The sequence below is a fragment of the Neolamprologus multifasciatus genome, chromosome 14 (genome assembly GCF_963576455.1).
Source record: "Neolamprologus multifasciatus chromosome 14, fNeoMul1.2, whole genome shotgun sequence".
NCBI lineage: Eukaryota > Metazoa > Chordata > Actinopteri > Cichliformes > Cichlidae > Neolamprologus > Neolamprologus multifasciatus.
Window position 1 is genome coordinate 5,884,262 of NC_140452.1, and position 16,428 is coordinate 5,900,689.

The 16,428-nt window shown below is 39.6% G+C and overlaps 2 protein-coding genes and 1 long non-coding RNA gene across 3 annotated transcripts in view; 2 read left to right on the forward strand and 1 right to left on the reverse strand.

Annotated features, from left to right (window-relative positions):
* ppm1lb (protein phosphatase, Mg2+/Mn2+ dependent, 1Lb) overlaps positions 1 to 11,211 on the forward strand; it is a 57,936-nt gene extending 46,725 nt beyond the window's left edge. Inside the window, exons 3-4 of the mRNA XM_085130235.1 lie at positions 6,875 to 7,036; positions 9,160 to 11,211. Coding sequence (XP_084986361.1) covers positions 6,875 to 7,036; positions 9,160 to 9,500 — 503 coding nt within the window. The 3' untranslated portion in view covers positions 9,501 to 11,211. The remainder of the gene's footprint in view (positions 1 to 6,874; positions 7,037 to 9,159) is intronic.
* On the reverse strand, positions 1,953 to 2,995 carry LOC146503337 (uncharacterized). Its single transcript, XR_014868608.1, has 2 exons — positions 2,267 to 2,995; positions 1,953 to 2,043 (listed from the first exon to the last, which is right to left on the reverse strand). It is a non-coding gene; the product is annotated as an uncharacterized LOC146503337 (long non-coding RNA).
* A 113-nt stretch (positions 11,212 to 11,324) lies between the features above and the next one.
* On the forward strand, positions 11,325 to 16,181 carry LOC146503338 (ADP-ribosylation factor 6-like). Its single transcript, XM_085130244.1, has 2 exons — positions 11,325 to 12,912; positions 14,028 to 16,181. Exons 1-2 carry the CDS (start codon positions 12,598 to 12,600, stop codon positions 14,334 to 14,336), a joined length of 624 nt encoding a protein of 207 aa, XP_084986370.1. The 5' UTR covers positions 11,325 to 12,597; the 3' UTR covers positions 14,337 to 16,181.
* The last annotated feature ends 247 nt before the right edge of the window (positions 16,182 to 16,428 follow it).

Genomic DNA, 16,428 nt, shown 5'->3' on the forward strand with positions numbered 1-16,428 from the left:
AAAACCTCTACACACTTCTAATATGCACATTTACACAACTAAATGGCAGCATTAATGAAAAGAAAAACATTCAACAAATCCCTTTAAACCTTAACACAAACTAAAGGAAGCATCTCTATGGAAAAAGAAACCCCTCCACTTGGTTTGACCTGGTGATGTCATGTGTGACATCATCAGGATTTTAAAATGAGGAAATGCTAGGTGGGCGTTTCCCCACACCTGACCCTCATGAAGACTGAAAAGACAAACAAAGTAAGTATGAACAAATGACTTAATCTGTAACATAATAAAATATAAAGAAACATGTAACTGAGTATTTGCCTTAATTTGCAAAATGTTTGATTTGCCGGCAACAAAACGCTTACACAAACAAACCCGGGAAAAAAATGGAGAGCATTGCAACTGCTCCTCCACTTTGTCACACCCAGTCACAGCGTTATATATCTGTATAAAGAGGGAAAACAAACAAAAATCCTCATGTGAATGGATTATTTATAGGGTATTAGATATTCAGATGTTACCAACATCGAAGTTAGAATAATTCTCTCTAGATAACATAAGAGAGGGCCCTGAGGGCTCTGAAAGGCCTGATAAAATTAGTGGCTTTTTTCCAGGGGCGATTCTAGGATCAGAGCTTTGGGGGTGCTAAGCACCCAGAGAGCTGCCCAGCCAGGCAAGATAAACTTTACAGGTCACAATGAGACTTCTTCCCTGTCTCTGTCAGTTCCTGCATCCTTAAATATCTCCAGTTGTCCCGAGAGCTCTATAACTGTCTCCTTGGTGCATTTAAACCCGTTCCTCCCTGTCCTCATCGTCTGTTGTCTTCGTCTCTGTTATCAGTCATCATAATTTTACCATCTCTGTGCAAGTCTGCAAATTTCTTTATTAAATCATGAGATTCTTAAATTCATCAAGTTTCTCTGTGCCCGGGTCCTTGTCACAAAACATGACATCACTGTTTTGTACATTTTAACACAATTTAATCCCCACATTTGTAAAAGAAAAGCAAAACACTTTTTTGAAAAGTCTGTAACAAAACCATCAAATCTGATAAAGGTTATTTAAATCCTGCAAAAGAAGAATGGATTGGAATAAAAAAAAAAATACATATCCTAATCTTAATTACTGGGGGAGAATAATGAATGATGCTCATAGTGAGTAAAAAGTAAACTGAGTGCATTTTTTGGACAGAGATTCACTTTTAATGTGTATGTATAATATAATACAGATAAAAAACACTCCCAAAACAGAATAAGTTATTACAAATAAATTATTACAAAATATTAATAAAAAACTATAAAAATTGAGGCAACTTTGCCTGTGGTAGAATGTATACAATGTATGAAAAAATCTTTACTGCAGATACTAATTTTACTAATTTAATAATAATAATTTTGTGTTGTAAGATTTATGACTTTCATGCTTTCATAGTGGTACTTAGGAGAGCTTAACATTTTATCAGGTGGTACACACTGTAAAAAGTTTGAGAAACACTGATAAGTGTATGTGTGCTTTTGGAAAACATTTAAAGATGCAGTATTTTGAAACAAGCTTAAAACATTTTTTAGAATATAAACAGAGCATCTGCTTCTCTTTACAGCTCCTCACTCCACCAGGGCTGTTTGGCACTTTCTGATAGTGTGCAAATGTGATGTATGTAATGCAGCAGACATACAGACAACTAGATGGTCCAAAAGTTGGCCTACCTATTACTGGCTGAGGTTTTAGTAGAGTTGTGGCTGAACCACATAAAATATATAATTAATTTTAATCTCCCCGATCAATTATAATGTTATGTTGGAATGTTGATAAAGAGGGTCAAAAATGTTTCAACCCAGTTTGTTTAGCAGATTCTGTATAGCAGCTTTAATATAGGGAGGACACAACACCCAGATTGTGTGAGTAAAATCTTTTTTTTTTTTCTTTTTGTCAGTTTAATAGTTTGTTTTGCCTGTCACTGTTCCCTGTCTGTTTTCTTACCTGGTTCTTCCTGACCTTGTACTTTCTCCTCACATTCCCCTCTTTCCTCTCTCCCTCTTTGGACTGACAATCATACACAAACAGATTGTATTCAATTAGATGAAAATTTGCATTAATATGAAAAAAAATATATATTTAGATCACTAACAAAAAGTCCTCTCTCAGTCTACTTTCAACCAAAAGGCAAATAACCAAACCACATGAACATCTAATAAAAGATATACACATTGAAATGCTGATCCAACATTATTCTTGATTGACGGATCATTTGATTTTACACTTTTACCTGAATTTGGCTCCTTTTTTTGAAAAAACTTCCTTATATCCATTATGAACCTGGCTGTCTCTCTGTACACAAACGCACACGCACACACACACAACAGGAGTTATAAGGTTAATGGGCATTCAGTCAGTTCGCTAGTTATATCCATTTCAAACAGGACGGTGGTATCAACAGCAGGCTGTTGAGTTTTAGATTTTAAATAGGTTATATAAATTTCAATGGGAGCAACACGACGGCCAAATGTCGCTGATTTTACTACAGAGCAGGGCGGATTATAGGGTAGCAAACATCGTGGGAAAACACGTTTTCAACACTGCAGGTTACCTGGTGTAATGTTTTTCAGCTAAAAAGAAACATGGTCTGACTCCTACCTAACTATATAAAGAGTAACTGAAGGTTAAATGTAGCTAATATGTCCTGTTTTAAGCCAGGCACTTACACCTCCGCTCTGCTGCGTCTCAGCCACTATCGCTCTGGCAGCAACCGCGCTAGAGCCAGAGTTGGGGAGAGGCGAGCTGGAACAAACCATTTTGGGAGGGGGGAGGGGTTATGTATACTTTTGTTGTTAAAATCTTAAGTCTCAACCAAGTACTGAATGCTTTTTATATTTTTAGTAGTGTGTCACACAAACAGCAAATATTGTCAAAAAAAGGAAGAAATCTTTGGGGGTGCTTTGATTCATTTTGGGGGTGCTGAAGCACCCCCAAAAATGGGCTAAAATCGCCCCTGCTTTTTTCAACTGGCAGTGTTGAAGCTAAGTTAGAATCAGTGTTGCCAACTTAGCGACTTTGTCGCTATATTTAGCGAGTTTTCAGACCCCTAGCGACTTTTTTTCTAAAAAAAAAAAAGTCGACTTTTTAGCGACTTTTTTTCTAAAAAAAAAAAAAAGTCGCTAAAAAAAGACGTGAAAGCGCATATCGCTTTTACTCTCAACAAGCAGCGGGTGCTGTAACACAGTCAGTTCTTCTTTTACTCTTTTACTCTTATGCTGTTTTGTGGATCACAAGGTTTAAAACTACTTATAAACACACACACACAAAGTAACTCCACCAGAGTGCCTATTTCGGGTCACTTTTGCCGGTCCAAGCCCGGGTAAAGGAGCAGGGTTGGAATTGTGACATTAAAAAAACAATAATTGCTAAAATAAATTTAATTTGTAGTTCTAAAGAAATTCTAAATGCATTTAGGACGTTTTTTACTCACTTTATGTCTCTTCCACGATGTTATTTCTCTCTCCAACAACATAGATTACAATTACATTTGCATGACCAATTATGCAAATTAGGTGATGACGTCATTTAGCGACTTTTAGGACAACCAATAGCGATTTTCCTTACTGAGGAGTTGGCAACACTGGGTAGAATACCATCCCTTCATTTTAAAAAGTCAACTTTTTGCAAATGAGCCTCTGAGCATGCCATCATATAAGCCCTCTCTTCATGCTTCCAGTCTCTTTACAGCAGATTCAGAGGAATCCTCCAGTAATACGTGATGTAATTTAGGAGCAGACCTCAAGCATTCCTCTTTCTGTTGTGGTCAAAGGGAGGAATAGATTATGACTGATCAGTTTGTAAGTATTTAAAAACAGACTGAATGGTAGGAAAAGCTGTAACATCAGCTTAACACTGAAGAAAGCTAGTATCGAACACGTCTGATGGGCTCCAACGTCAGACATACGTCACAGCCGCACCTCCGTTGTCCTGAACTCACCATGGAGACTTTTTAAAATAGCTGCTGCCCAGTGCAGGACTGTACAACCTTCGGATAGATTGAAAAAAGATTGTAAGCTTGTGTGTGTGTGTGTGTGTGTGTGTGTGTGTGTGTGTGTGTGTGTGTGTGTGTGTGTGATGAATTCGCTCTCACCTTAGAATTCAAGTTTTAAGTCTTTGCAAGATTGATGTTATTTCTAAAAGAGTTGTTAAGGTCTGTAAGGCCTCGGGGCGTTAAGCTTTTTATTTTTTTCTGCACCCTCTTGTTTGTGGGAAGGGAAAAGAAACTGGAAGATTAATTATATTAAAGGTTAACTCTACCAACATTCAGGTCTCGAGGTCTACTACACAAGTTGTATAAAGATCAATTAATGTGAGAGTGCAGCATTAGAGAGAAGAAGGCTTTGCTGGCTTCTACTTATTTCTGCTGGACGCGAAACTGAAGTTTCGGCAGATAAATTGCGTGGAGGGTAAGGTGGCCACTGGGTTTTGACCATGAAAGGAGAGCATTTTCCTCCCCTTACCCTCAACTACTTCCTGTTAAGAGGGTGTTTTTCCTTCCCACTGTCGCCAAAGTGCTTGCTCGATCATGGGGATTTTCACTGTATTTTTGCAAGGTTTTTACCTTACAAAATAAAGCGGCTTGAGGCGAATGCTGTTTTGATTTGGAGCTATGTAAATAACATTGCAGTGAATTGAATACCTCTGTTTGTGCTGTTTATATTAAGCATGCATTCCAGCTTTAGGGGAGGAACGTTAAAGCAGATTAAGGTTTGATTTTGAGAACCAAACTTCCTGAACTAGACTAACTAGAATAGATATGGTCATAGCCCAGTTAAATCAAATCTTCTGCTACTCTCCTATTTTGCCAAGAACGAGAGAGAGTGAGTGGAGAAATGATAGGTTGGTTCGGCTTTGCACACTAAAGCCAAAGCTAAATCTTACACAGGGCTCCAGAAAGGCTGGGACTGACCCAGAGGAAGCTGCTGTAGTTATTTAGGGGTGGAAAAAAATGAATGGAATGAAAATAAAAAGCTGAGACGGTCTGAGAGGCGTGATATGCAAATCCAGAGTGTTGCTCTGACTTTATAAAGCAGGTCGAAATGATCCACATTCTAAAAATAATATACTGCTCTAAATGTTAACAGTTCAAGTCCAAGGAAGTAAGGCAGGATGGCAGCTCTTAAGGGATAAAATTACTGTGGATGTGCTAATGGGCAGGTAGTGTTTTTAGAAAGGCTTTGAAGAAGATGGCGAGGTAGGGCGAGCGCGGTGGTGGCAGTCCTGACCCCACATTTTTCACCTAAATGCCAAGCAGGTTGGCTAAGTGCATAAATCCATTCGGGTGCTGTGGATACACTTAGACTGAACTCTCCAGATGTATTTGAGAGCATAAATAGCCAGTCAGAGTTTGCTAACTGAAAGAGTGAATTAGTGCAGTGTTGCAAATTGAAGTGAGAGACTAACTGGGGTTAAGATGTTAATGGTATTGGAGTGTTGAAGGTGTGCCTGGCCAAGCTAAGTCCATAATTAGCATGAGCACAGGGTCCATATGGGCCATGGTGCCATTTTAATAGGGAATGCTGAATGTGTGCACTGAGAGGCTGGGCTAATTGGGGAAGGGTGTGCTAGGAAGGCACCTCAGTCCATTATCTCTATCACCATGGGAACTAGATAAGGATAATTAGCTGGACAGCATGGCACAGTGCAGTGACAGCTATAGGCACAAGGATTAGGGCTGCATAACGTGGTGAAACTAATAGAAATAGATTTTTCACAAGGTCTGTGAGATTTACAATTAAGCGGCATCAATTTTCACTTCACTTCACTTCAGACTAGTTACTTTCCGCCTCCAGTTTCACCCCAAATCTTTCCTCAAAGGGGAATAATAAAATCACTGTCCTGCTGAGGAATTGTCTCTGTCCTCCAGCTCTATGCCCATCTCACACTTGTTTTATTTCGTCTGCATCATGCACTGCAGCCTTTTCTTTACCGTTTCATTGCTCACCAAGCGACTGCGTCAGGTCTGGGACGGAATAACTGCAAACTGATGGAGGAAGCCTTCGTGGAGAAGAGATTTATTCCATCGGGTTCAATGAGAAACAGCTGAAACACACATTTTCAGTCAGCATCGGCACAAATATGTGAAACTTAAAAGAAAAGTTTGAAATGTTAGTAGGTCATCCACACACTTAGTGGCATTTAAACCTGCTTAGTTTTTTGGCATTTTTCTACCCTAAAATCCTGACTGTGACTTGACTCTACCCCCTCTCTTGCTGTCCGGGTCATCCAGAACTTTCTTTTTCCTCTTTCCTGTGTCCCTCTCTCTCTGTCCACTTTTGTCTTCGCTCGGTGTGAGCAGATGGCCAAACAGGCAGATCTGTTCTTTCTCTACAGGACTTTGGATCTCATACAATAGGCCTCAGATCCTGAGTACATACACTGTTCTGCCTGGCTGGGAAGCTAAACAAAGAGAGGAAGGAGAAAAAGAGTGGAAGAAAGAGAAGTTGCGTCAAAGAGCGTTTGAATTGTTTGCACGTGGCTTCACGTGTTTACTGTTACGCAGGATGGACGTGCGTGTCTTGGAAGAGCGCTGTGTTTTTATACTGTACTGTAAAACATTGTGTGTCTGTCACTGGATCATGTTCAATCACACATAAAATGTTTAAGAATTGGGGATATAATGAGCTGACATAAATTTATCAGCTGTCACATTGTTTTTAATAAACACTGATTAATAACCGCATGGTATTTTTGAACCACACGAATGCTGTTTCTCCATCACTCTGGTAAAGACAGAAATATCTCAACAGCTGTTTGATGGACCGTTATGAATTCATGTCCAGCTACCATGATTATCATCTCCTTGCTTCTCCTCTACCCTTCCCCTCCTCTGTTTCAGGAACTACATGTCTGGTGGCCCTGCTGTCTGATAAGGAGCTGACGGTGGCTAATGTTGGAGACTCACGCGGAGTTCTTTGCGATAAAGACGGCAATGCCATTCCTCTATCGCACGACCACAAACCTTACCAGCTCAAGGAGCGTAAGAGGATCAAGAAGGCCGGTGAGAAAATGCGCTGCGATCCAGACCCATACGCAGTTCTCATTATATTCAGAGCAACAGAAAAGACTTAAGTTAAAACTTGAGGGAGCATCCAAACTCACATTGTTGCTATGAAAGCATGAAATGAGTCTTCTTACGATCAAAGGTAAAAGCCATTGCACAGTCCTCCCCCTCATACATCTCAGTCTCAGGCTGACATCAAAACCTACTGACTGATAACACTATCTGCTTCTAAAGCAGCGTGTTATCAAAACCAGCCAGACGGTGTTCAGTGTTTAAGGTGTAATCATAGGCGCAATTCTCCGTCCAACCCAATCTGCATACTCTCTGCGTGAGGAGAGTTTGATGGCAAATTTCCAGATTAGTCAGTGTGATCGGCAGAAGGATAGCACACTATCGCCATCTAATGGTCCAATTTGGTACTGAAGATGAAAGATTTTGTTGACTGATAAGAGAAGCATGTTTTCAGTGGAGAAATTTCCTACAGTTTTTTAGCAGCCTTTAGTGAGAAGTGCACCCAAAGCTTCAATCAGAAACTGTGATGTGCAGAATGACTGTTGTACTGATCTCTTCTGAAGAGCTTTTACTCCAACACCAGCCTTAAAACGCCGGCACTCTCCTGAGGAGAGCTGATGATCTCTTTTCATTAAGGAGCATCTGGCTGAGTAAATTTATGGTCTGATAATAGAAAAGTAAGTTTACTTGAATGCTGTAAACCTTGCCTGTGCGTTGTCGATGTAAAAGCCCGACAAGGGCAGGAAATTAGCGAAAACTATTATGATCCTAATAAAACACGAGAGTCTGCACGCAGGAAACACAGTGGTACAAACAGTTTGATTCATTCTCTTACGGCCAGTTTAATGCTCTGCACTGGAACTACGTCAGACTGCACTGTCACTTTTAAATAAAAACATAGAAATAAAAATATTTTTAACACCTCAATGCTAAATCAAGTACCAAACAGCAAATTCACATTTAAGATTTAAGACTAATTTATTTTAAAAAATACAAAACACAGTAAATTAGATGCCTTTTCCCCTAAAATTTGCACACTAATAATAAAATATGTTTACATTTATATTAAAGCTTTATAATAATATTAATTAGGTATATTCTTAAGTCTGTGCTGTTCTGTGGAAAATTCTTGAGCTAGTCCTCATTCCTTTATATTTTCCTGGGAAATGATAACCAATTTGTATTTAATCATAAACTTAAACCTTGCTGGGATTTTTACATTTTTATTAACAAAAAAAGGACGGTGACTGCACCAAGAGACAAAAAAATAAAAGACTGAATGGGCGAATGAAAAATGGGCGAAATTTTTGTATTATAACATCAACAACAAAAAGAAAAGATGTAATAAAGCTTCATGACACAAACAAGCTCATTTAGCTGCTGAATTATCCTTAAATGGTCCAGAGTGAGTTTGGTGCCTCCTGAGGGTTAGTGTAACATGCTGTCAGCAGTAATGATGCAAAAATACTGAAATTAATGGGGGAAAAAACACAATTCATGGGCTATTTGAATACAAATATAAAGATAAATGCTTGAAGATGCATTTATAACTTTTAATACCTCACAGCAGCTGAAGAATCAGTGGCTGCTAAAGCGAGGACAGAGAGACCAAGTCCTCTGCTTTTTCTGGGAATTTTCGCGGGAATTTTGGACCTTTTTTATTAGTCAGAGTTACACATAATTCGATTTTTTATAGCCATGGCCTGAACTTTTAACCTCAGTACTTTTTTAACATCCTGCTCACTGCAAATTCGGAAGTCTTCATGGCCTAGTATCCAGTAATTTCCAGTATAATTCCCTGTCTGCATATCTGTGGAAGCCATAGTGGACTCACAGCTGTACATGCAGGATGTGAAATGAATTTAAATGTTTCTAACAAAAGCAGTGCTGCGCTGGGTCGGTGGCAAAGAGCCATGTTTGCGTTTTGATGTCATTTCTTAGTTGATGAAACATCCTGTCATTTAATCTGTCAGAATATTTTACATTTTAATGGTTAAGTAGCTATACAGCTGTACACGTGTGGCTCCTCCCACCTTTGTTTTTGTCATTTCTGTCTTATTATCCTGGTTTCTTACATTTTTTCTAATATCCCACCCGTGCATCCTCAGGCGGTTTCATCAGTTTCAATGGCTCGTGGCGCGTCCAGGGCATCCTGGCCATGTCCCGCTCTCTGGGCGATTACCCTCTGAAAAACCTCAACGTGGTCATTCCCGATCCCGACGTCATGTCCTTCGACCTGAACAAGCTGCAGCCCGAGTTCATGATCCTGGCGTCGGACGGCCTGTGGGACACCTTCAGCAACGAGGAGGCGGTTCGCTTCATCAGGGAACGACTGGACGAGCCGCACTTTGGCGCCAAGAGCATCGTCCTTCAGTCCTTCTACCGCGGTTGCCCTGACAACATCACCGTCATGGTGGTCAAGTTCAAAGGCAAGGCCAGCGAAAAGTAGACCGCACGTCTTCTGCGCACAGTATCTATTTTGTGTCTGAATATAAATAAGAATATACTTAAGATGAAATAAGCGCTTTTTGAGCGAGAACTATTTCTATCACACATATTTACAGCAGTTTGTCCCTCAGTGCATCCGACCCCCACCCGCCATGCCCCCCTCGCCCGCTTTACTTTGCGATAAAAGTGACCCAATAAAAATGTCCTTCATTTAGTCTTAGACATATCTCTGAGGCACCGTAAAGCGAGCTGGATCACTGTTATGCAAATAATCTGATTAAGCTGTGTGTGTGTGTGTGTGTGTGTGTGTGTGTGTGTGTGTGTGTGTGTGTGTGTGTGTGTGTGTGTGTGTGAGATGACAGTCATTGATGTCTCTTTGTGATGAACTTGCACACATGTCTGACACTAACATCTGATTCGTTGCCCCATAATGTCCCTTTTAAATGACAGCATGATGTTTCCAGTAATTTCCAAACGATGTCTTTCCCTCACTGTCTCCGTGACCTCCAAATTCTTTCTTCCACCTTGTCTGTGTTTATCGATTAAGAAATCTGTTGTTCTGCACGGTGGCGGGTTTCATACACGACCGACACAAATGAAAACGCGTTACTGCTCATACTGTACAGCAAAAGCACTTTGTTACATCACACTTGCTGGATGTGGGGAAATCTTCATGTTTTGGCTTGAGTTGCCCCGTTTTCTAATGTGTCTTTAATTAAAACGATCGCTAAGAGTTTCTGTTCCACCGAAGCGTTTGACCTCTCCTGCTTTTTTCTGGCCCAACTCATCGGGATGTGTAACTATTAATAATGTAATAACTGTTGGATAATATCGTAGCTTGTCAAAGTGTAATTAAATGTTTGGAGTAACAACAAAGTAACATCTCATTATGACTAACTGCTAAGTTTTAATTCAAAAAGGTTAATGTGTTATCTCATATAACAGCTGACCGCTAACCTGGAGTGGTATGAAGAAGGTAAACGGTTCTATTATAATAATAAATGGCAGTTTTAAGCAGTATGTTATGTAGGATTTTATATTACACCCTTTAAAAGACTTATTTCACAGATATTAACATCCTCTTCCTTTATGTGACTTTTGTTACATCATCATTTATTACAGTCTACCTGATTAACTTAAACCGACAGCATACAGTTATGTTTTCATCTTTTCACAGCGTCTCATCTCACTAAGGCAAAAGTCGTTTGATTTACTCTGAACTTAATCTTAACGAGCCTTTGAATGAGATCAGTTATCGTTGCCTTACTTTCTAGCTGTTCATATCCTGTTATCGAGTCCGCTGCCAAAACGACTTCTCGGTTTTTCCGATGTAACGCAGTCGACCACACGGCGCACAGTGCACGACCTCAGCGTCACCCCTCCTTAAATCAAATGTGGAAAAGCAATGATGAAAACATGTCTCCGAGAGACAAATTGTAAGATGAATGTACATACTGTCCTCGTGTATCACTCCTCCAATGTTTAACGCAGCGGGGCGCCTGTTACCTGAGCTGTTTCACTTCAGAGATATATACCCAATGAAACTGTCTGTGCTTCTTTCAGTTCACATTTTTCCTCTAACGTATGTTACAGGATGTTTGTGTGGCATTTGTACTTGTTTTTGTTGGATTTCATAAACTGTAAAAATGAGAAAATTCAGAAATTTTAAGGTGTAAATCACAAAGGTAAGATTAAAACGATAAAAGATCGCATCATTATTGTGTGTGGAGTTTTTTTTTTATGTATTCTGTACAGATGTAGGTTACAGTACTGTGCAAAAGTCTTGAACCACCTCTTATTTCTTTGTAAAAATAAATGAGAAACAGCAGCACTGGGTTAAAAGCAGACCATATCTGGTGAGGCTTCAGTGAAGCGTAGGTGGATCGATTTACGGATCAGATGATTCTCTCAGTTCCTGTTTCAGGTCTTTGCTTATTTTTATTTTTTTTCTGTTTCTTAAGGACAGATACTGTTCATCTGCTACAGTTTTTATTAGACCTGCCACTTCTTTTGTCCTCCGCTTGTCCAGTTTCCTCAAAAAACATTTTAAGATCTCTTTGGAAGATCTTCAGAAAACCTGGAGAACTGTTGCTGAAGGCCACTTTAAAAAATGACAAGAAAGTCTGGGTCCCTGGATGAATTTGAAATAAACGAGGTGCACTATCAACACTCATCATACTAAAATGTGATCAAATTCTATTTTGTGCCTTATTTTCATTATTTAAAAAGAAGCTGTGGCAAAATCAACTGATGATCTCTGACTTTTCAAAGTTTTAGATTTGAGTCTGTTTATTCCACCTGCTGGAGGATATCTGAAGATGTTAATTAACAGAAGATGGCATTTGTGGTTTTGTTAGTGCGGGTCAGTTCATTCTGCTGCTGACATTATAAACAAGTCCGCAGTTGATTACACCAATTAAACCTGACAGCCAGATAAAAGGTCTGTAAAGAGCTGCAACAAACAGTGACATGAAACCTTAAATGCAGCCAGCAGTCAAGTCAGGAGATCCAATAATAAGTATCCAGAATCACTGGTAATTAAATATGACAAGTAAATTGTGTAGTTAATCCTTTTTGTATTCACTAATAAAAACAGGACTCTGTTTGATTAGATGCAGCTGTATTTGAGATTAATGTTACATTTTGAGATTGGCTCAGAGGCTTCTGGAAGCTGCACTTTGACCAAACACGTTAAACAAAATTTGCCCATCAGCTACGGCTATCAAACTTTAGCTGTGATGTCACTGGTATGAGGCCAGCAGTGACCAGCCAGCCGGGAGGTAACACAATCTTCCCCGTTGTGCCAAACATGGACTTCCTTGCTGCTGGTGTGTATGATGATCCGGGGCAGGTGTGATGTGACTCCACTGACTGTGCTTTGGTAACCGGAGAACTGCATGCTGCCCCACTCAGCTGCACCGTCAGTTCACATATAAATAGCTTTACTGAAAGCTACGCCAGGCCAGAAGGAATCTGGACACAACAGAGGGGAGGGATTACTCTTCATAAGACAGCAGACACACTGAGTGCACTCAGCGTAGTTTGCACAGTTGCACAAAGAGAGAAAGCTCCACAGACACGGACTGCATTCTTAGGACATGGGTATTCACGGATCCAAGCATCGGAAACAAGCACAAGTCCTGATGCTGGGCCTGGATGGATCAGGAAAGACCACGCTGCTTTACAAGCTGAAGTACAACGAGAGTGTGGTGACAGTGCCCACTGTGGGTTTCAATGTGGAGACACTGGAGACGGACAGGAGCAGCCCGGCACTGATTGTGTGGGACGTCGGGGGCCAGAAAAAGATGAGGCCCCACTGGAGGCATCACTATACCGACACAGCTGGAGTGGTGTTTGTGGTGGATAGCAGGGACCTGAAACGGTTGGACGAGGCCCGCAAGGCGCTCCATCGGGTAAATAAACCAACGAATATTTTATTGTTGAGCATGCACCTTCACTGTAGGCTTTGATGCTACAAATCTGTTTCCAAAACTGCCTTCGAAAGGGGAAATGTTGAAAGCATGTAGGGTATTTATGAGCAGGGATTTGTGGCACCGCAACTAGTTTTGAATCTAGCAACGCAAGAAACTTCAAGGCACAGTATTTAAACTTCTGATGAGGTAATTTGAAGGCATTGTTTTTGTGGACAAAACAATAAAACATGCAAATTAATCTTACAGGTGCTTTATTTTGTGTTCCTGTTTATATCTTTAATAAATTATCTATCACACATTATAATGTAGTTGTAAGAGGGTGGTTTTTAATGTGTTCATATATTAAAGGTATTAAGAGGTCATTAGGATTATCAGTTTAAAGTCTTCACAAAAAAAACTTCTAATTGTTGTTAAATGCATAATAATTTTAATTTTAATGTGTTGTAAACCATATAGTTATAGTAAACCTGGAAGAAAGCACAAAATCCAGGCTTTTCTAAAAAGTTTGTAGTGCCGGTGTTGTGCCAAAAAGCGATTTTCTGCCAATGACTGATTTCCGGCATTTGCCAAAAACTGATCGCTTGTATTTAAACTGCTATAAATAACTTGTTGATCTACAATATGTGAAACATATGTCAAATATATCCCTCATGAATTATATCAAGTCATCTTGACCAACAAACAGCATTCCTGTAACAAGGTAGAAGCCGCAATCACTTTTTGGCAGTGACTTTTATGTATCCTTTATTTATGCCATTAAAAAAATTCTTGTTTACTTTAAAAATGTCTCTTTTAAGAGTAATCTGGCCAAGAGGACAGCTGAAATTGCAACAAATGCAAAATAGTTCTGTAAACATATTTTAAGTGGACAAAAGGAAGCTGATTGGTTATAATTAAGTACAATAACACAGCTACAAAGATAATTGAGAAGCAGGTAATTTTTTAAAAATTTGAATATAACCCCTTTGCAATATCTGTTCACCGAAGTCTATTTAGCAACATAAGCAACGATATTACACATAAAAAACACACGGAAACATTGGAAATCAGTTTTTGGCACCACACCGGCCCTCACTGTGTTCTCTGCTTACCAGGTTCTGAGGTACGAGAGTCTCAGGGAGGTTCCTCTCTTGGTCCTCGCCAACAAACAGGACCTACCCGAAGCTCTGAGCCCAGAGGAGCTTTGCCTGAAACTTGATTTGATAAAAGTGTGCGAAGGCAGGGGCTGGTACATCCAGCCGTGCTCGGCCACAACTGGGATGGGACTCGAGGACGGTTTCAGGAGGATAGTGTATCTCATGAAGACCCCACTGAAACGGACTCAAGAGGACATTAAGGTGAAGATGAGGTCTAAAGGCTTCAGTGTCACGGCTATGAAACAAGCCTTGCTCTGCGGCAGCTGATGGATGAAGACTTTCTTTAGTTTTATTCTTGCGCCGTGCAGGATTTCCCCCTGCCTGCCTCTGCAACACATCACTGAACGGCCTGAGTCACAGTCGGAGTGCAATAGTCAGAGATAAGAATGCGTATCACACCGAGGGCAGAGTGTCCTCAGACTGTGACTGCAGACCACTAGTATTCTGTGAAAAATCTTGGATTAGCAGATTATGGGAAAAGTCTCAAGCTGTCATAGGCAGAAATGTAGCCTGATAATACATAAAAAAGCTGATAGCAGTTGGTGGTTGTGCAAGTTTTCTCGGCTCAGCTGTGCACTTAACTTGTTTATCTTTTAATCTGTTATTTGTGTTATTGTTATTGTCACAATATTAAAATATTCAGAGTTAGTGGTAGATTATCTTCAGGGACACAAATGTGAATACAAATCATATCTACTGTATATCTAAGGTTTGAATTGTGTATTTTCATTTGTCCTGTATTTTTTTCTAATTAAATAAAAGTATTTGAATGAGGCAGGTTTGTGGAAAAGTGGTACTGCAGTACTGCAAAATGAGCATGTTAGCGTAGCCAATGACAGCAGGAATAGCCTTTCAGGATGTGTTCACAACAAGTTTTTTGTTAATTGTAATTTGTTCAAACTTGTATTCAGGGAATGTAAAAATAATTGAAATGATTGAAATGAAATCCTCCATAGCTTCCTCCTCCTACACGTCACAAGCAAACAGATGCTCCGTGTTACCTCATGGACTAATCCTCGCCCTCCCTCTCTCAGTTGCTCATAGAGCCTCAGGGTGCTGGACTTTGGGTGGAGATCTCTGTGAGTTCTTATGTCTTGACATCAGTGACATCTCTGTTCTCCAGCTGGGTGTTGAAAGACTGGTAGGGTGAATGTACTGATGTGCTTGGATCTTATTCCTACTGTTGAGCTGGCTTTTCAGTGCTTGTCTTAACTTCTGGAGTTATTCCTGATCTTATTTGATTCATGTTTTTGAGTTTTTGAGGATTCTTCAACATCAGTATGACATTTCCCCCCTGAAAAGGCCAAATAAATTGCACAACACATTTTTAAGCAAGAAAAAAACCCAAATCAAACAAAATAAACAAAAAACAACATTTAAAAAATTACAAATTAAAAGACATATATGCAAATTAATATTAATATTTACAGTTTTTTTTAATTGTCAGAAGTTTCAATAAATGTTTCATTTTCAAAAACAATCAATTTTCTGGCAATTATTTTGTGGTTTGGCCTTTGAATGATAAAGTCCAGACTTTATTCAGTTTGAGGTGCTTGGGCGTGACCTTAAACTCGCCATTTATAGTCAAAGTGGTCAAATGTGGTTGAATTAAAACAATTCTGCAAAGAAGTGTGGGCCAAAATTCCTCCACAGTGATGTGAAACACTCACTGCCAGTTATCACAAACACTTGAGTGTAGTTCTTGGTGCCAAAGGTGGCATAACCAGTTATTAGGGTTAGAGAGCAATTACTTATTCACACAGGGCCAAGTAGCTCTGGATGGCTTTGTTTCCTCAATAAAAGAAATCATCATTTTAAAACTGCATTTTGTATTTACTCAGGTTATGTTTAACTAATATTAAAATTGTTTGATGATCTGAAACATGGGTATTACTTTACAGCAAGAAGGTCGTGGGTTTGAATCCTGCCTGTGGCTTCCACCCACAGTCCAAAGACATGCATGTAGGGTTGGTGATTTTAAACTGACTGTAGGTGTTAATGTGAGTGTTTCTCTGTCCAGTGTGCACCCTGCCTTTCATAACCCTGAATTCATGACCCTGTACCAGTTAAGCAGAAGAAAATGGACGATCTGAAACATGTAAGTGTGCCAAATACTTTTTCACAGTACAGACAGGAGAAACTCCCCTTTAACTTTAAGTTTAATGTAAGATTAACTACATATTTAATCCCCTGAGACATTAATTATAAGAAAAGCAACTACAATTTCAGTAACACGTCTCAGGTTTTCTACATAACAAAGAAGTGCTGCTGTAGTAACAGAAAAATCTGTCAGCACGACACTTTGGGCTTAAATTGTAACAAATTAATGTGTAAAATTATGAGAAAAGTTCTGGTATCT

Excerpts from the sequence above, each read along its gene's own strand:
- LOC146503338 (XM_085130244.1), top strand. The coding sequence starts at position 12,598 with ATGGGTATTCACGGATCCAAGCATCGGAAACAAGCACAAGTCCTGATG. Across the intron at positions 12,913-14,027 it reads CCCGCAAGGCGCTCCATCGG|GTTCTGAGGTACGAGAGTCT; the intron begins GTAAATAAACCA and ends TCTGCTTACCAG.